This window comes from Lepidochelys kempii, chromosome 4 (genome assembly GCF_965140285.1).
Source record: "Lepidochelys kempii isolate rLepKem1 chromosome 4, rLepKem1.hap1, whole genome shotgun sequence".
NCBI lineage: Eukaryota > Metazoa > Chordata > Testudines > Cheloniidae > Lepidochelys > Lepidochelys kempii.
Genome location: NC_136383.1, coordinates 40,276,496 through 40,297,239, shown reverse-complemented (window position 1 = coordinate 40,297,239; position 20,744 = coordinate 40,276,496). Strand labels below are relative to the sequence as shown.

General features: G+C 38.4%; 2 protein-coding genes across 3 annotated transcripts in view; one reads left to right on the top strand and one right to left on the bottom strand.

The window, feature by feature from the left end:
- Positions 1-11: 11 nt before the first annotated feature.
- Positions 12-18,785, top strand: NUDT6 (nudix hydrolase 6). Of its 2 annotated transcripts, XM_073341070.2 has the most exons (5): positions 12-267; positions 2,662-2,865; positions 9,981-10,036; positions 13,498-13,552; positions 18,303-18,785. In XM_073341070.2, exons 1-5 carry the CDS (start codon positions 27-29, stop codon positions 18,695-18,697), a joined length of 951 nt encoding a protein of 316 aa, XP_073197171.2. In that variant the 5' UTR covers positions 12-26; the 3' UTR covers positions 18,698-18,785. The 2 variants fall into 2 exon arrangements, with proteins under 2 accessions (XP_073197171.2, XP_073197169.2); XM_073341068.2 differs by lacking the exon at positions 2,662-2,865.
- FGF2 (fibroblast growth factor 2) overlaps positions 16,108-20,744 on the bottom strand; it is a 62,476-nt gene continuing 57,839 nt past the window's right edge. The window contains exon 3 of the mRNA XM_073341071.2: positions 16,108-19,355. Within this exon, the coding sequence (XP_073197172.1) occupies positions 19,170-19,355 (186 nt within the window). The 3' untranslated portion in view covers positions 16,108-19,169. The remainder of the gene's footprint in view (positions 19,356-20,744) is intronic.

The following is a 20,744-nucleotide window of genomic DNA, read 5'->3' as shown; positions in this document are numbered from 1 at the left end:
CCCCGCCCGCCCGCCGGCGCAGAGCCATGCTGGGGGCCCGGGCGCCGCGCTGGGCTCTCCCTGCACGGCGCGCCCTGAACTGGGCAAGGCCCCAGCCGGCCCGAGTCGCTCCGGGCGGCCGCCGCCTGGGGAGCTCAGCCGGTCGCAGCCTGGCGGCAGCCGGGCTCCAACCGCAGCTGGATAAGTTTGGCGCGGTAACCGTGCACCTGGCTCAGCTTCACGCTCCAGACAGCCTGGACCAAGTCACCTTCCAGAGATGGCTACAGGGCAAGTGCATTTCAGGGCTACGGGGCCCGCGCAGCAGCCTGCAGGGCCACCCGCTGCCCCTGTGGGCCCAAGGGGACTGCGCTGGAGGGCAGCAGCTAGAGAAGATCAGGCCTTGTATAAAGAAGTGATCTCCTCACCCAGGGTGCTGAAATCCCGGTCTCATTGGGACCAGTAGCAAAACTCCCACTGACTAAACTGGGCTCAGGATTTCCCCCAGCCAGGGCTCTCTACTCTGTCCAGTAGGAAGCAGGGTATCAACATACATAACCCACACAATAACAACACACACTGCCAGGAATCTTATCCTCACACAAACCTCCCTTTACCTTCACTGGGAACCCCCTTGGCGGCACCAGCCCCAAATAAAGTAATTTATTCATTGTGCAGTTAAAATTTGGTATATTGAATGCCCCCAACTGAGATTTTATAAAGCACCCAGCAGAATGTATTTTGAATGGCTTCCTTTATTTCAGTTTGAAACTATCTTTTTTAAAAAAATTAGATTTAAACATTGCGCTTTGGGATCTTCAACCCAACAGTAGCAGCCTTATGCAATCAGATATCAATTTGAAAGAGTAACTGAGGAATCTGTTTTTATTGTCCAATATAAATGCAATGTAAAAGGCAGGGAGTAGATATTAATGATTACAAGTATGTTGTGTTTTTAAAAAGTTTTAATTATTCTAAATTGTTAACGGTACATTGACAAGCAAAATTGGATAAAATTTAAGTCATAATGGTTTTTTTTCCTAAAGGCCATTTTGTAATCCCTTGAAATGTCCTTTTCATTCCTCCTTGTATACATCTACCTGTCATTGTTTACTCTGAAGAGAAAGGATACTTACCTAGCTGGCCTACTAGCCTCAAATCTAATTCTTTCCTCAGGATGGAATAATTGTGTAACCTTGGGTTTACAATTGCACAACACAGAATTCAACTTTTAACTTCTATTACTTCTGAAGGGAAAAAAGTGAATACATGCAAAGTGCAGAATCTGCATTATCCTGTGTGTAAAGCTGTAAGCAAAACGTATATAGAGTTCCACCGAAAACCTACAAACAACATAATATTGTAAACCACACTACAGGAGATCCACTGTTTAAACAATGATAAAAATCTCTTGTACTTCAATTTCCAGTGATAGTAGCAAATAACTTGACTGATCAAGAGACTGTTCAATTATTTGAATTTTCAAAATGAGTGTCCTTACTGCCAGTTGCTGTCTTCTTTGGAGATGTGTTTTCATTGTTATTCTTAACTAAGTAAAGTTTTTTCACTATGTTACCCAAAATTATTATGAGAAGACAGTTATTTGAATTAAAAGTTGGATTGTACCTATAGTCAAAGAAGTAACTGCAAATAAGGTAATTTATTCTTCTACTTAGTAGTTTCTTCTGAATATATATGAGTCTGATCCATCAAAATCTTGAGCCAGCAAACAGGCATAGAATTAACTTTACTATGGGGAGTAGTCCCAATGGAGAAGGATGGATAACTGGTTAGGGCTTCTTCCTAGGACTTGCAAGACCTGAATTCAAGTCTGTGCTCTGCCACAGACGTTGTGTGCCTCTGTGGGCAAAATCGGTTAGCCTCTCTTTACCTCAGTTCCCCATCTATAAAATGGGGATAATACTACTACTCTGCTTCTCAGGGGTGCTGTGAGGATAACGACATTGGGGATTGTGAGGTGTTCAGATGTTACAGAACTGAGGGCCATGTAAGTATGATGGAAAGTTAAGCACATGCCTAAGTGCTTGCAAGATTGGGGCCTGTGTTCTCTGACAAAAATAAGTTACTACTGTTATCTCTGCAAAGTTAATGCAGCTATAGAAAAGTGAACTAGATTCTACTCTTTATCATTCTTACTCAACAAAATAATCACATAAATCCTGACTGGAAAATCTTGTTTACTACTGATCATGTAAGAAGCAAAAAGGACACATGAATTTTTAGATCCCAGATGCAATTTTCATGACTGACACTTGAAAGCAAAGTTTTTGGTTTGTAAACAGGGTAAATTGTAGGAATAGAAATTGAGTTAGATTTGCAGTGCCATACCCCCTTTTTGCAGTCAGATTTCACCTACATTTTTTCACCTATTTGCTCCTACAATAAATGAGGCCAGCTTGAAAACCTTTAAAAATCAGGCCCTAAAAGAGAATGAATATGGAATATGACAATATTATTTCACAATCGCTTTTCTGACGACTACTGTTACTCCACATTAAGCTCTGCTGTTATGTTCATCAGAACTAAAGAATTAGTATAAAGTGAAGGGGAGGGGGGCTGCAGTGGCCATCAGAAGACAACAGCTTTTATTTTCACGATTTGAAAGTATACAATGAGTTTTATGTTTTTGGTTTTTTTGTTTTTGTTTTTTTTTTCCTTCCCCAGAGTCTATCAAGCAATGGAGAGCAGAAGGCAGAATAGCAGTCTGGCTGCACATTCCTATCCTCCAAAGCAAATTTATAGCCACTGCTGCTTTGCAGGGTTTTACTTTCCACCATGCAGAATCAGACTCATCCACGCTGACACTGTGGCTAGGAGAAGGGCACAGCAGGTTACCAGGGTACGCCACGCATCAGTTAGGAGTGGCAGGTTAGTTCTAAAGACAATTCTATTTAAGAAAAACAGTTGATGGTTTAGGACCTGATTCAGCAATAAGTCAGCCAGGCTTCCACACTACACAAACTTGTAGGACAACTTTGTGAAGTGCAGTCTGTCAGTCATGAGTGTCCCTGTAGAACAAATATATTGTGCTATGTTGGAATAAAACCAAACTGGTAAGCTAATGTCTCAGTTTTCAGGATCAAAAACTTTTTTAAACGTGGAAGGGGATATGGTCCTGAAGCTTTAAAATTTCACCTGTCCTATTGGACTCTATTTAAAAAAACTAAATCAAACCAGGAATTCCATGGCATTCACCCTGCAGAGAGAGAAATGTCCTCCAGGAGAGATGGAATGTTAAGGCTCCAGAACTATAATAAAAAAATTAGAACTAATAAGTATCTTTTTACAAAAATTAGAAGATATACAAGGGTCTTTTTAAAGTATAGTATGTACTGTAAACGTGGACCCTGTTCTTGGGGGCACCCATGCATGCTAAAATACCTGTCATGGTTATAGGACTAGCTGAATCTCTGATCTTGGGGGCACCCCCTTGGTCTCACACCTCCTGCCTTTACTTTCCCAGGGGTTGAATCACACACAATTCTCCCATTCTTAGTCTAGGTCCTGGGCTATAGCACCCAATGGCTCAAATGTGCTTACTCCAGAGCAGCTCCAATTCTGTCACACCACCAATTTGAGGGAATGGGGAGGGGCAAAAATCTTCAGTTTTAGACACTGGTGTACAGATTAGCTGACCACCACATGATTTTTGAGAGCCTGTAAACAGTCATATGCAAGTTCTAGTGAAGAGATACTCATGTGAGATGGAAGATTATACAGGTAAGTTTCATTATATTGTAAAAAAAAATCTAACTATAAAGAAACTTTTTTGTTCTGATTTGCATTGTAACACAGCTTTGCAAATTGAGTTGCCGGTCACACATTTTGCAGTGCAAATCAGCAGAGGGCAGCACAGCTGAAAATGCTTAAGACAAGCCGAGGGGGTTTTTTTTTCAATGGACATGTTTGAACATGTTTTCCAGAGGTATGAAAACCTCATCATTAAAATATGTGGCATTAAACTAAGGTCAGACAATGTGTTCCCTTTGCAAAAGTACAGTATTACTCCTTATGGTTACAATTTACATATTTGAGAAAATAGAAGTAACTGAAAAGGGATTTTCCTGAAGTAGGATTTACATAACTCAAAATGTAATTTTATAAAGTCATAACTTTAAAAAAAAAACCCACCCTGTTTTATATACTACAAAACCAAAATAATATATGTGGAGACTATCTTTGAAATACTAGCATCTGGTTGTCTCTTATTGTGGGGTGAACATTTTGGCTTTGTTTTATACAAATAAGAACTAACTTCAAGGGCAGAAGCAATTAAATAGTTCCAGAAATTGTGGCATATTGATATCAAGCACTGCTGCATAATAATAATTTTTTAAAAAATTAACCTTAAGACTATTTATATATTTATTTTCTGCTATTGCTTTTGAATCCAGCAGGTTTCATTAGGAGCTTTTGGTTGAAGGAAAAGATCAGGAAGACATGATAGTGTAAATCAGCTGATTTATTTAAGTAAAGTAGTAGCAGTGCTATTCTATTCTATACAAGTTCTTCTATATAGGTGCAGTGGAGAGTTTTCTTTTGGATTATATATATTTTACACACACATTCCTATATGTTCATGTACAGAAGGCAAGGCAAAAGAAGTGCACGGGGGGTGGAAGGTGGTGAGATTTTTGGTGATCCTCAGCTCCTGTGGGAGTTCATTCCACAGTGCCAGATTGGCTCCTGAGAAAGCTGTCTCCTTCACAGATGAGCTCACCCCATTGTAGAAAGTTCCGTTGTTCCAGAAAAACAAAGTTGTTGACCACAGTGTTCATGCTGGAGCTTTAGGCAGTCTTTTAGATACCTTGGGCCCTGGCCATGGAGCACACTGAAGATAAGAACTGAGACCTTCCACTTGATTCCATATCCTATGGGAAGCCAGTATAGAGAGCAGAGAATAGGTCTGATGTGGTTGTGGTAGCCACTGTTGCTGAGGTGACATGCTGCAGCATTCTGTACCAGTCGGAGTTTCTCAGGTGCCTGAAGTGTTCATGCCCAGCTATATTGTATTGTTGTGTAGACTAGCCAAGAGATGACAAAGGTGTGAATAAATGAGGCCAGGTCACTGTTCACCAGCATAGCATAGAGTTGCTTAGCCAGCTAGAGATGGTAGAAAGTATTACTCACAGGTGCTATCTACTATTGTTTAATCTGTGGTGTTTCCCCCTATGTATGGATTATGAATTTATTGCATCAATTTGCAGCAAAGGGATTTTTAGACATGCAACTACTTTTCAACAAAATGGGGTTCTTTCAGTCATTTCCCATATATATAAAAGTGACGTTTAAGGTATTCTTGAAATGCCAAAATGTTGCAGATATCTCCAGATATTTATAGAAAGTGATGCTTAACTCCCATGAATAGGTGGGAGGGACAGATTCATTCTCAAATATCCATATACTTTCATGTGTCATCCAGTATTTAAGGACAGAAAATCATGTTGCAAGCCCAAGAGCATGCAAATATTTTAAATTAGATATTCTCTGTTCACAAGGCAATATTATGTAATGAGACCCGAGAAGGTTAGGAGTTAAGGATATGTATACCTGTACATGATCAATACCCTGAAACCGAATCTAATCTTTCCTTTCTTCCTCCACCCCTAGTTTGGTATCTACCTGACAATATGAATATTCTTTTTCATTGTTTCAAATTTTGAAATGGTTATTGGAAGAAAGAAAGTACTTCAAGTTGGAGTAGGAGGAGGGTCCTCCTACACTCAAGGTAGTTAATTGCTTTTGATCAAGGTTCAGACTCCAGAGAAAATAATTTAAAAACTCAACAATAATAAGTAAATAAAAAGATTTTCAGGGTCCGTTCATATTGTCAGGTAGGTACTATTGACTACCCCCTCCTACACAATTGAACAGCAGCCATAATCTTGGCCATTGAGCAATGGTTCTTAGGTTGTTGGCCATTGTGGGCTCATCTGCAGTTCTGTGTGTGTTATGTGGGTATACACACACACACTACCTGTATGGCCCTCAGGATGTCACATGGGCCACAGTTGTATGCTGCTACAAATGACCGTGTGAAATTGCAGGAAATGATAACGTTAAATAGGTTATGGACTTTCCGAAGCAGTTTTGGGATTTTTAAAAACAGTTTTCCATATTTCAAAATAATTCATATTTGTCAGTTAATGTTTATAGCACATGCATTCAGTGTTTATAGCCATTAAGTGAGCCACAGATGAACCTGGACTCTGAACATCTGTTGCTGACACAAAGTTAAAACTGTTTTATAATTTTATTCATAAGTGGTTTAGATATCTGCTTTTTGTTCTCTAATACTGCAGAGGTTTTTTTAATTCTATCATCTTGTTCCAAAAGGAGACAAGACACTAGTGATTGAACAAAATAGCATTCTAATAACTATTGCCTTGAGAGAGGACAGGTTGAAACCTTTCCAGAGAGTCACTGTGGTTCAAAGCATCAGGTTTGAAATACTCTCTAAAGTCACAGGTCCAAATTCCAGAGCCTGCTACTGATCTCTGATAAAGGAGACCAGAAGCAGGAAAAAATGCTAGTGGTGGTCTATCTTCTTTTTGATTTAAATCATTACTTATGACTGGTTCTAGGCACCTCACAGTGCTCAAAGTTACATTGACAGGTATCCGTTTGTTGGGAGCAGAGGAGAGAAGCAGTTGACCCTTCTTTCTAGTTAAGCCAGACCGCTGTGCCATTTCCAGTGGCCATTCTTGGTCTCAGAAAGCCATATGTCTGAGGAGCAGCTTTTCTAGAAAATAACCACTACACCCCCAGCGTGCATAAAAGTTGATCCCGGCATCCCCCCTTCTCTCCCCTCCTCCCTGCACAGGATTCCACACTAACCAATATACAGCTATCTATCTACAGCAGGAGTTCTCAAACTGGGTGTCGGGACGCCTCGGGGGTTTTGAGGTTATTACATGGGGCGTCACGAGCTGTCAGCCTCCACCCTAAACCCCACTTTGCATCCAGAATGTATAATGGTGTTATATATATATATAAAAAAAGTGTTTTCAATTTATAAGTGGGGGGGAGGTCGCACTCAGAGGCTTGCTATGTGAAAGAGGTCACCAGTACAAAAGTTTGAGAACTACTGATCTACAGGGAGGGTGAAGGAAACAGATACACGACTAATTCCCTAAAGTATCTCCTTTCACAGAGCTTGACTTCAGGGTTGCTATTTCTTGCTCCTAAACAGAAAACTCCCATTTCAGTATTATGCAGGAAAGGATGTTTTCAATCTAAAAATTCATTCCTTATGTTAAAATATTTTCCATAATATTCTAGATGTATGCATCATCAGAGTACTAACCACATAGGCTTCCATCTGCTCAAAATTGATAGGAACAGTTCTTCCTGTAATTATCTACTAATTTTAAATCAGTGCACAATTGATGTGGAAAAGGGCACTGTAAGTTGTACTCACTGTGCTTACCAGAGCACAAATCTAACATCTGTCAAAAAGGAGTCTGGGGTAGTAAAATGTCTGTTTTAAAAGGGACAGCTGTTTTTAAAGTGGAATCCTTTCAAGAACGATTACTAGGTGTGATAGGATGACTAGACCTGAAAACAGACGGAGTTTTAAGAAAAATAAGGAAACTTGTTTTCCGTGGAAGAAAGTTAACAGGCTAACTGCAAGCACCAGAGTACACTGCAAGGCTTAATTATTCAGTCAGACCCTTCAACCTGTATTTTTTTCCACCAAAGTAAAGGTGGTTCTGTACCATTTGGGGAGCAGTGCTATTTGATAAACCGGTTGACTCCTTTATGGCTTGCTGTTTTAGAAAGAATTCAGATTATCTAGAGAGAATATAAATGATATATAAGCAAATTGATAGAATAATTTCATCATCCATAAAACCAACCTGCTGAATTCAAAATGTGTTAGTGATAAGCTGATGTCATTTTCTGCCTGTTTTAGTCTGAAAGTACCCATATCTACTGACGGAACTCCTGTGTCAGCAAGGTCAACATGAGAAACTTAAAATATTGGCTTCTACAACTAACTCAGTCATCTTCACCTTCATTTTCCTGTTTGTTCATAATCTGGAAAAGAAAAACAAGCTTTCCTGCTTTTTTAGGTCCCAAACAATTTCTCAATTTGGAATGAATTAGTCCAAAGGAAGAAAATACTCTTCCTACACTGGCAGAAGCCGCTACTGCTGTTAAAAGTGAGATCATCACTTCAACAGTCTCTGAATCCAAGTGCTTAAGTGAACTGGTGTGACTCTCTTCAAAACATCATCAGCAAACATATTTTTTGAATGGTTCTTATTCCCAAACTGGGTCTCTTTTATGGCCCGCTGCTATTATAGGTTTTCCCTTCTAGTGAGAGAATGGTATGGTAGATCTCAAATCAATGAAGGCTGCACTCAGAAAGACCTCAAGACCTCTGGAATATGCTGTTCAAACAGTTTCACTTTTGTCTCTACCGCCTGTCCTTCCCTTCTCATATTTATCTCCAGACTTCTTCTCCTTGTCCAGATCCCCCACAATCATCTATTAATTGAACTTTTTGAAACTTTGTACTTTTAGAGAGAGGTAAGGGATTGACTCTGTGTACACAAATTTGCAGAGGGACAGTAGGGTTGAGGTCTGTTATTTCTCACCTCTATATAGTATGTAAAAACATTTTTGTTGTTAACAAGCATGTTATCTCTGGAAACACAAATCCAGTTTGAGAACTGCAAAACTAAGCATCTCTGTTGGGATCTTCTAGACTGAGCACTGAGTCCCATTGGGTAGATAGAAAGATTAATTTAAATAATCTATACAGAAGCCCCTGGAACCCCATAAGGTTGGGTCCCTAATCCATGAACTATTGGAACTCATTTACAAATCTTTTCTTAAACATTACGTGATTGTCTCATATTATAGAATTAGAATTTGTAATCCATATTCCATGATTAGATATCTTTGAGCTATAATGTATCTTAATTAAAACTATCTTTAGATAGGCTTTTTCCTCAAAAAGTATTTTATCCAAAAAATCTGGTTGATTTTTATCCACCCTGCTGGCCTCACTGAAATTAGGAAGAGCTTCGTCATTTGATTAAATAGGGTCAGGATTTCACCCAGGATGGTTTTCAGCTGGGGCCTGATCCAAGGCATACTGAAGTCAATGGAAAGATTCTCATGGACTTAAATGAGACCTCTCTTGAAGAAAGGAATTGACTTCCAATCTAGTTTGCTAGATTATTTGGAATAGTTTTCTTGGCCTTAAAACCTTACTAGCAGTCATTTTACATAAAACTTAAGATTCTTTTTTCTTTTACATAGGATATCTACATCTTAATTTTGGAAAGCACATTCCCTCATGTTGAGATGTTTTAACCCCGGGGTTCTCAAACTGGGGGTCAGGACCCCTCAGGGGGTCACGAGGTTATTACCTGGGGGGATCACAAGCTGTCAGCCTCCACTCCAAACCCCACTTTGCCTCCAGCATATATAATGGTGTTAAATTAAAAACACTTTTTTTTATATATTTATTAGGGGGTTCGCACTCAGAGGTTTGCTGTGTGAAAGGGGTCACCAGTACAAAAGTTTGAGAACCACTGTTTTAACTTTTATACCTGTAATTTGATGTACTTTTTTCATTTAGCACAATCCAATTTTCTGATAAATCACGTAGACTAAACTTGCACTGAGCACTGATGAGTCCCTCAAAAGGTTTATCATGCTTTCTGTTTAGGTTGTGTAAAATTCTGAATTCTAAAATTTTAGAAAATAGTTTTGGATACTATCTTTCTAAAAAAGGAGTACTTGTGACACCTTAGAGACTAACCAATTTATTAGAGCATAAGCTTTCGTGAGCTACAGCTCACTTCCCGGAAGTGAGCTGTAGCTCACGAAAGCTTATGCTCTAATAAATTGGTTAGTCTCTAAGGTGCCACAAGTACTCCTTTTCTTTTTGCGAATACAGACTAACACGGCTGCTACTCTGAAACCTATCTTTCTAAAGTTATCAGAAAATATTCTGTCTCCAACAGGTGCTGCATTGGATGTAGACACTGGAAAAGTATTGGTTGTACAAGACAAAAATAAAGTAAGTTTGTTATTATTCTAAAATACCAATTAATCCTAAATGGGCTTTGAATATTGTATAAAACAAAGATTTTTTTAGCTTTCATTTCTGATAAGTTAGAACAGTGAAGTTTACTTTTCTCCACTGGTATTTTTGAATGCTTAACTATAAACTACTCTCAGAGTAGCAGCCGTGTTAGCTGTAGCTCATGAAAGCTTATGCTCTAATAAATTTGTTAGTCTGTAAGGTGCCACAAGTACTCCTTTTCTTTTTATAGATTACTCTGTGTATTTAAAAAGGAGTAAAAAATTGTAAACTTTGAAGGCTGCTGTACTGCAGTCAGTTCTCAGTTTTGTTAATTTTAAATGGATAAAAATTGAATGAACTAGTAATGTGCTTAACTGAATATTATACTACTTGACGACTACTTGAAGAATGAATATATAAAGGGCTGCACTATAGACTATCAGCTTGTTCTATGCATATATGTGGCAAACTGCTTGTTGTAGTATGACCTGATCGTTCTTGGTGGGTGGGGGGGAAGCAGTCTAGATTGACATTTATAAATACGTCTACTGGGCATCTTCAGTGACTTTTTCAAATAAAATTTCATTAAGAATTTTAGCACAGACTGCATGACAGCCAAATGGACACAACAGCCTGTCTAGGAGGTTAATGATCAGCCAACTACAGATTTGCGCAACAGAGCAGAATTCCTTCTTTATTAAAACATGAAATTTCAGAGAGGAGAAAACTATGCTGAAACATTAAAGTGGTGACACAAACTAAAGCAAGGAAATTCCCTTGGCTGATAAGGTTAACCTGCCTTACTCTAAACCTGAATAGAATTGTGCTCTTTTTATTTCATCTCTTGTTAAATGGAGGTGGGTTTCAAGTGACCGGGGGTGGGGGGGGGGGTAGCAGAGTCCTGTGAGGTACAGCGGAAATTTTAGACATAAGTTTGAAATCCTGCCTATTAACATCTGTTTTGTCATAACCCTTACAACTGAACATATATACATACATATATGTGCGTGTTACCGATTGTATTTATGTTTAAAAACAAACATGGAGAATGCTGTCTTTTAGAGAAATACACCTGGACTCAATCTGAAATAAGACATGGGAAAGGAGAACTAGAAAATATTGCTTAGATAGTTATTGTTCAGGACACTCAAAACAAATCAAACATTTGGATATTTGCTACTTTAAACATAACACTCAGTTTGATGTTAATAACCTTGTTTGTTACATTCCCATTCTTTAACATCCCGATTACCACTAAAAGTGACCAAATTGACATTAACTACATTTTTAAAGAATTATTTTGTCATTAAATACTCTAATTACCCCAGTATAGTTTCATGTCCAACATATATTGTAAAGCCCCTTTATACACTTACTTTAAAGCAATAATTTGTTTGGCAGAAGCCATTTTAATCAAACTGTTGAGAGGGTTGCATCCAACTTAGTGGATTGTGCCAGCACTGTGCCAATATAGACAAGTTCACATCTAGCAGCAGCTGCCCCTAAAATAATACTCCTGCCTCATAGGAAGCTGCCTGCCTTCCTAGCTAGTAGACAGATGTAGTGAGTAAGCCAGCGATAAAGAAAAAATAAGTTAGAGAACACACACAAAAGTGGTCTTCAGTAGTTGCATGCTAGTTACAACTCTGTCACTGCTGCCTCAAGGAAGCAAGAACTATCCTATGGCAGGTACAGCTTGCCAGGGTTGCTGAGGCAAGAGAGAGGCTGTTTTGACATCCAGTGAGAGAAGCCATTAAAAAAGGATGCACACAGTTTCTGCTTTAAAAGAAAAAAAAAAGGCACAGACTTTTTTCATAGAGCTCCTGTTTTTCATCTAGAGCATATGTTTATCTCTGCACTGCTTAAAAAGAACACAAATATAAATATCTGCCAACATTTCATGGAAATGTTTGAAAATCATTCTGTTTAGAGACCACTTTTGTCACTTTCAGAGAAGGGGGAGGGGAACATTCTTTTGTTAATTTTTAAGAAAGATATTTGCATAACACAATTGTGTTTCCTATAGGTTCATCTGGCATAGATGCTTATTTTGCCCATCTTAAACGAGAATCCTCTCAGGCATCAGAAAGTTCCAAGTTACAGTCCTGATAGAGTAGAATTGAGCATATTACTTATTAGTAATTTAGTTTTTACATTAGTCATAGTTTTACTGATAGCAGTAGTCCCATGAACTAAAGTGAAACTACTACTGAGTAAAATTATGCATGTGCATAAATTTTTGCAGGATTTGGACCCAAGGGTTTGTCTAAGAAATGAATTTGGATGAAATTAGGATATGAATTTAAAGAGGAATAGATGTGCGGGCACACTTCTATTCAGGAATAAGATTGTTTTATTCCAAATTAGCTTATTGGACATCCTAGGCAGGTTAAGCTAAACAAGAACAAGGCACTCTTATTCCTGAATACAAGAGGATCTGCCCAGGGAGTTAGTCAGGGACACCTCTTTCAGAATAACTCCCCCATGTAGACGAGCCTTAAGTGACAGATTTTTTTAAGAAAAAGATGAAGTTGTTATTTTAAGGCAAAAGCCCCCCAAACAAACAAAAAATGGGATAGGGAATAGTATTACAGAATATACAAATAAGCTGTATTTTTCTAAAAAAATATTCCATTTAAAAAGTTTTCCTCTAGCCTTTGGCATACCTGTCAAACATTTCACTGGTGTATTTATTTTCTTCGAAGTGTGCTTAGGGGGAGGGAATGTTTATTGAAAGTGCTTAATTGAAAGGCTAAAAGCTACAGAACAGCTACAACACAGGCACTATCCATGCAAATGCCCCCTACTCACCCGCTCTTACAATGTTACAATGCCAAGGCTGCTAATTATTCAACTTTATTCTGCTGAATTTCAATAAATGAGTTTGTAGAGAGGTCACACACCAAAAAGGTCTTGATTTTATTTTTCTTCTCCATGAAAACAAAATGACAAAGTTACACTACATGGTTATTACAGACACTAAATCACTTTAAAGCCAGTGCAGTATAGAACAATACTACAATCATAATATCTATTTGAAGATTAAATATGTACAGTTATTTTTAAAAAGCCAAAAAAACACTGAAGTAGAATACATTAGTGATTAAAAAGAAGATTATACAGTCTATATCTATAGCAGCTTCTTTCATGTCCAACTACTTTTAACTAGTAACTAGCAGCAACTTTGTCTAATGACTGTTAGACAGTTTATATTTTCAATCAGTAGATGTTTTCTTCCAATATTTCATATAGACAGGTAGCTGTCTGATCACATTAGCAAAAACAGAAGTTTATTTAAATCTTAACTGATAATTATAGAAGTAACATGTTATCACCTTTAAAAAGTTCATGTACATATTAGGGTGATTAGGAATTCTAGAGGAATCATTTTGTCCTTTTGTATTAGGAGAACAAAACAGATTGTATACCTTGCTAATATTTCTGCTCCATTATAGACTACAAATGCATGGAAATTTCCAGGAGGCCTGTCAGACCCAGGTGAAGACATTGGTAAGTCTCTGGACAATGTTTCAAATACATCAGCAGCATATGCAGTCACAACTCCACTGAAGTCCACTGAGTTGTGCCCTCTGTTAGTTGGCTGATACAGAGGTATGTAGCTCAAAGTAGTTTTGCAGGATTACTCTTGTGATGGTCAATATCTGTTTAAAATTGGTGTCTGAGAGGTGGGGTGACATGATCCTGCATCCTAAAACAGACACTTCAGCAGAGGATGCCTGATGCTTCACCATGTTCATGGTGAAAAGGCCCTACATTTAACACATTTTTCTTTATTTTCACTTTGTGCAGTGTTTGATTTGTAGGCTTATTTGACATTGTGTCATATGAACCCAAAAGTGTAAGGAAGATGAACATAGCATAGAAATAAATGAATTAAAATACTTCAAGCACAGCCTGAAGCACCAGGTGATAAACTCAGCAATATTCTGAATAAAAATTCCTGACACTGTTCCCATCTGTAACATGGGACTAACTACATATCTTCTCCCACACTTTGTCCATCTTGGAAGTTTACATTGCAAGCTCTTTGGGACAGCAATTGTCTCTTACTATGAAGTACATAGTACTAGCACAATGAGCCCCTGCTTTCAGCAGGAGTCTCTAGGCACTATTGTATTACAAATAGTAATAATTACTCTTAAAGTAAAGGTGAACTGACATTGAGTTGAGGAAATACTTCACTTAAACTAATGTGATGTAGATGGTTGTTAATCCTACAGTACTGCTGAAGTTCTGTTAAAGGGTTACAGGACCAATGAGTTTACAATACAGAAGTTTATGCAAAGGTTAGGTTTTTAAAAAAATATAGACTGGAGGTTTTTCTGTATATAGGAGACAGCATGTAGGTTTGGGGTTCAAAAGTTACCTCCACTGGGCAGTACTACATTCTGCACTCTTACATTAATACATTTTTCCTCAGTACTATTTCAGATTTTTGAGTATCATCTGCACAGTACTGATGAGTAAGGTCAGACAAAAAGAGGTTAACTTCATTGCTGGAGTAATATAGAAACAGCCTGGGAGAACTGGGAACAGGACCCACATGTGCTGACTCCTACGCCTTAGCCACAAATGTATTCTCCCCCTCAGTGTCCAAGGCCACAAACTCTACACATCATCATTATAATGGACAGGACAGTAGTTTCCCACTATACATCTCAACTTTGGTCTAGATCCACAAAAGGGATTTAGATGCCTACCTGCCACTTTAGGCACCCAACCTCAAAATTTTAAATCCTTAAAATCCCTGCTCATCTGTCACACCCTGTAGGCACCTAAAATCCCCCGGCACCTAAATTTCTGCCACTCAGCATACATACAGCTGCATGAGATTATCAGGATGGAGGAGGTGACACCACCATCTTTCTCCTCCTCATTGTGGTTGTTGCTTTGTTGCAAAGGACTTACGCCCTTAACTCCAGTAGAGGGTTCAGAGCTGTGAATCAAGAGCAGAGAAGGACTCTCCCTCAGGCCCAGACTCAGGCACCTAGGTCCCTTTAAGGGGCAGGACTTAAGCTAGCGTGGGCAACCTGCCAACCACACGCGGCCCATCGGGATAATCCACTGGTGGGCCACCAGACAGTTTGTTTACATTTGCACTGAAAGCAGTGGCCAGCACATCCCTGTGGCCTACGCCGCTTCCCGCAGCACCCATTGGCTGGGAACAGCGAACTGCAGCCACTGGTGAGCTTCAGGCGGCCATGCAAATGTAAACAAACTGTCTAGAGGCCTGCCAGCGGATTACCCTGACAGGCTGCGTGCAGCCCGCGGGTTGCCCACCACTGACATAGGTTATACCCTTTTCTTTGGTATTTCCTACTGGCTACATTAGGCAGCTACCTACTCATCTTGCTAACTTTTGTGGGTCTCATTCTTAGGTGCTTAACATTCCGCAGGTCTTGTAGAGGGAGAGTGGACGCCTGACTTGGGCTGTGGCTTCCACTAGATGGCAAGGTGCCTAAATGTTAGACTGAGCATTGCAATGCTTAAGTCCTCTTTGTGGATCTAGCCCTTCAGTCATTATATGCAATTTCATGTACCGTTTTAACATATTTCATGTGTACTAATGCTGTTCCTTCAAATATTTGTTACAGAATTGAGCTTTAGTTGATGTTGCTTGTATAGTTTTATGAAACATGAGCTTACATGTCAAACATTTGTTTGGAGAGGAGTACATAATTCCATGACTACATGCTGTATACTTTGTACCAAAAAGGGAGTCTGGTTAGAGAAGGATTGAAAGGGAAGGGTCCAAGATAGAAGGGGACTTTGGAGGAACTTTTACATTATTGATAGGCAAAGAATGGCCAGCATTGAGCATGGCTCCACTGTACGAGTGCTGTACACAGGACTGCTAGGGACACATCCTTCTAAAAATAGGAGAGGCTGTAAATGTTGCTGGGGTGACAGCAAATAGGTATCAGAAAAACTGGGAAAAATATATGTGTGTTAATATTTTAATAGTGGTATGAGGGGAACTTTAAGATGTGATGTAGCAAACAGTTATTTTCATTACTATATTTTAACAGATATAAATTAATGAAGCATGAAATAACAGAACTTTATTTTTCCTTCATTTACATTAAGTCTCAAACATTTAAGGGCCTACCTTTCAAAAATGTAGGAGTGCAGTTACCATGCTTGCAGATCAGTGTTTATTCACATGTACCAGTTTGCACAAGCAGCTGTGGTAGTTATGTGAACAAATTAAACACTAAATTGCACACATTTGGGGGCTCGCCGATTTTTTAAACTCAAGCCCTAAATGTTCCTTCTATTTTAACTTATTATAATATTTTAAAATATTAAAAAATAAGGGAACTACAATAAGGTACTATCTTGAAGCAAAGCTCAAATCTAGACTGAAATCCCTGGTCTAATGATTGTGTCTTACGTAGCATGATCTCCCTCAGCATCCCTGATTTCTATCCTTTTATTCCTTTCCCACTTTAAGTCCAAAGAATACTACACAAATACACTGTAGGGAATTTGCTTCATTTCCACATCTCTTCTAACCAAGGAAGACTGGATGAACCTTCCATTAGGACTTCCAGTGATTCCAGCCCAGAGGAGCCAGGAGTGGTAATGGCTCATACTCTCAGTAATCTCTACAACTGTGTCAGAGACATGGAGTCAGAGAGCTCTCTCCCCACAACCCCCGGAGTAGCTGTGTAGTTAATATTGTAATAAAATGCTCTACAAACATTTATATAGTAATGCCCACCCCCACCCCAATCCTGCAAACACATGCTCATGTGTCAAGCTTTACTCATGCAACTAGTCCCATTAAATGCAATGCCATTACTAATGTGTTTAACTTTAAACACATGGAAGTGTTTGCAGGATCAGGGCCATTACTATATAAATGTTTATTGTCTGCAAGAAGGGCTGTTAGAGATTTTGCTTATGGTTTGCTACTGTATGTCCTGAAATTATTTTCAGTGGTTTTAAAATAAATCCAAAATTTACATCTTCTGTACTTCTGACTTTTCAAGATGATGGTTTGCGGCAAGGGAGAATCACTAAAAGGTTTTTGTTAAAATGAATGTAATTCTGTTAAATATAAACCATCATTCTAATTCCTAATTAACTGCAGCAAGTTGCCTTGCAAAATAGCCATGGGCATTTAACACCTCAGACAAAACAGTCACCTCCCTTGCCATGAGGATAAAAAACAAATAATCTAATAATTCTCTTTACCCATCCAAAAAATACTCCACCCAAGTGGATTTGTAGAGTTTTGCAAGGCCTAGGAACAGCTAAATTTTGGCAGATGAGGCTATTCGAGCCCTCCTGGGATCTTTGACTTTGATTCCCGTTCAGAGGTAACTCTAGCTTTTGGTTAGTGGAAGGACTGGGTCTAATCATTGAGAGTGAATGAGTTATACCCTGCCAACGATTAGCTGTTTTTAGACCCTGACTCAGCAAGATTCTTAAAAATGTGCCTAACTTTAAGCACAAGTAGTCCCACTGACTTTCAGTGGCACTATGCCTGTGCTCAAGGACATTCCTGGACTAGGGCCCAAGTTAACGGATTTTTTTTCCTCCATTCCTACTGATTTTTATAATGAGAAATGTAAGAGGTTTTTATCTCCTCTTGGTCAGTGTACAAAAGGTTTACATATGCAAAGTTAATAGGAATTATCAATATGAATTCCCCATGCATCAATAGATTTCATGGTAGATTGGCAAAATAATATAACTAAGGATAAATTTGTAAAAGGGGTGAGGGTCCTCCCTCATTCTGTAGGCCAGTTTGTTTGCACACTTTTACATCTGTAAGATAAATTGTGTACTTGTGCCACTGAACTAATTGATTTGCTCCCACAATCAGGTATAGTTGAAAGTGCTTGGCTGCAACAGGAAGATCAGTCATTGAAAGTAAACCTAAAAATGTATTAGTTAGGATCAAAGAACTGAAAATATTTAAATATTTTTAGATAAGAGCTGGGTATACTGCATTGGTGCACCGGTTTCAGAGCTACCATACTTGTACAATATTAAGGAACATTCATCATTTTGTAGGTTATCCACAAAAAAAAAAAAAGTCCATTGCAATTAGTTTTGTTCAAAGGCCCAAAAACTGAGCTTACTGTAGTGTTGGAGTTTATAGCCTTTACAGTCTCAAAAAGGTGTTACCATCAGCAATACTTTATGAGTTGGAAATCTTTCACGGTGAACAGTTCTTGAAATGTAGTCTCCTCTTACATGTACTGTAGGAATATTTCTCTCCATCTAGGAAACACAGCAGTTCGAGAGGTTTTTGAAGAGACTGGTATTAAGTCAGAGTTCAAGTCCCTCTTAAGCGTAAGGCAGCAACATAGGCACCCTGGAGCCTTTGGGATATCAGATATGTATATCATCTGTCGCCTGCAGCCTTCCTCATTCAACATCAGCTTCTGCCAGCAGGAGTGCTTGAGGTGCGAATGGATGGATCTTGAGGAACTTGCTAAGACCAAAGACACTACTCCCATCACCAGCAGTGTAGCTAAACTGCTACTTTATGGATACAGAGAAGGGTTTGATAAGATTGATATAACCATGAGAGAATTTCCAGCTGTTTACACTGGCCTGTTTTATAAGCTGTACCACAGGGAGCTGCCAGATACTTTTAAAAACATGACAGAATTGTAATAAGCTTCACATTTTATTCAAATAATAATTTAGAATTGATTGTTTTAAATTGTGGGCTTACTTGTACCATATTAAAAATATTCCTGGACTTTGTTCTTGCTGGAATTTTTTATTTTCTAGTAAGATATATATCATTTCTTGTAAAAGGTAAATATTCTTGTAAATGTGCGCACATCCTTAAGTTTCCTTTACACTGTAAGGCTAATATAGTAGCTCTAACTCGAGGAAAAATACATGAAGCACTGATACTGAAATTTCGATATATTTTCCTGGGGCTTTTTCCTCTGGACACTGGCACAATTGTTTCCAAACATACAGTAACATCAAGGTTATACTATACAAACGTATTTGGTAATCAGACATCTGCAAAAGCAGTTATCAAATATTTGCTCACACTACTACTTTTGAAAGGAGTGGAGGAAACTACCACTTTAGTGTGTTGTGGCATAGATTATAGAATCTACCACTGAAATCAGCTCTTGGCAGACATTGGAAGAAAAAGGATAGCTTTCTGCCCTGGTCCAGTTTTTGGTCCAAGTTTGTACTGTCCAGTTCTTTTCAATGCCACATACCAATCAGAATATTTCCGTGACCGGTAAGTGTTGTAGTTGTTTGATTCCAAGCGCTCAAAAAAGAAACATTCTTCGGTTACACATTTCTGAAAGGGAAAGAAAAAAAAGTGTTATTCATGTTCATCCCCTCTGGCATAACAAATCACATACAATGCCTATTAATGAGAGGAGTTAGTTGATGATTAAATTTCAGAGTAACAGCCGTATTAGTCTGTATCCGCAAAAAGAACAGGAGTACTTGTGACACCTTAGAGACTAAAATTTGAGCACAAGCTTTCGTGAGCTACAGCTCACTTCATCGGATGCTGTAGCTCACGAAAGCTTATGCTCAAATAAGTTTGTTAGTCTCTAAGGTGCCACAAGTCCTCCTTTTCTTTTTGATGATTAAAGGTATTTGTATCACAGTATTAGGGACATTTTCAGAAGATATTCTTTTCTGAAGAACAGATTTCAAGGAATTCATATTACACATACTTTTATGTGAACTACTGCATGATATTTTGTAGCAGCCATTGAGCTAGATAAAGCTCAGAGTAATCAGTCTTCATACTATATTTCTTTGTTCCTTTCCACCATTTATCAAAAATGAATGAAGAATCCTGTCTGCTGTAATTGTTGGTAGCTCCTAATTTCCAAGTCAGACAATTCAGCTATCCCTCTTGCCTAGTTATAACAGGAGAAAAAGTATGAAGTGGGTCATTTGCCCCTGCCAAATCTTTTTATCAACTTGTCAGAAATAGATTATTAGCAGTCCAGCCTAGGACCAAACTGTTTGTTTTAATTTTCTTGAAGCCAATTCCTATACTACTATTGTGCAGTAACAAAAATAATAGTAGTGAGCCTATTCTGTTACCAAGATGATGATAATAATGAGATTTCTTTAAGAAGAAAAAAATAAATCTAACGAGCATATCCCATGTGGAAATTATATTTATTCTATCCATTGTTACAGGGGAACCTAAGCCAGGAAAAACATTCATGTTAACTAAAATTTTACTCCATTTCAGATATGTTCCACAATATGCTTTGCAATGTGCATTTCAAAATCCAGGAAATTACAGTTAATCTCTAAATCTGTAAAGGAAATTAATATTTCCCAATTATGACACTGATTATCAGCCTCAATAGCTGATAACATCTAGGTAGAGAGAAACTTTAAAGTACATTTTCCTCATCTAAAGCTAAATCCTACTTGACAGTAAGTCCTGAAGGATTTTCTCTCTCTCACACACACACACACACTTCAGTTTTTAATGCAGAAGCAGAAATTCCCAAATACACATATATTTTCAGCACAAACCAATTACTGCAGTTTTACCTCATTCTAAAGAAATTAGTTATAGGAAATACTGGGAACTTGTTAAAGTCCAGTGGCATCATAAGCATGCCATATGAGCTTGAATACACGCCACCCCCCACTCCCTTATTTGTTCCTGACAGCCAGATTATAGAAATGTTTTCATCAAATGACCTAC

Excerpts from the sequence above, each read along its gene's own strand:
- NUDT6 (XM_073341070.2), top strand. The coding sequence starts at position 27 with ATGCTGGGGGCCCGGGCGCCGCGCTGGGCTCTCCCTGCACGGCGCGCC. Across the intron at positions 268-2,661 it reads CTTCCAGAGATGGCTACAGG|AGTCTATCAAGCAATGGAGA; the intron begins GCAAGTGCATTT and ends TTCCTTCCCCAG. Across the intron at positions 13,553-18,302 it reads AGACCCAGGTGAAGACATTG|GAAACACAGCAGTTCGAGAG; the intron begins GTAAGTCTCTGG and ends CTCTCCATCTAG.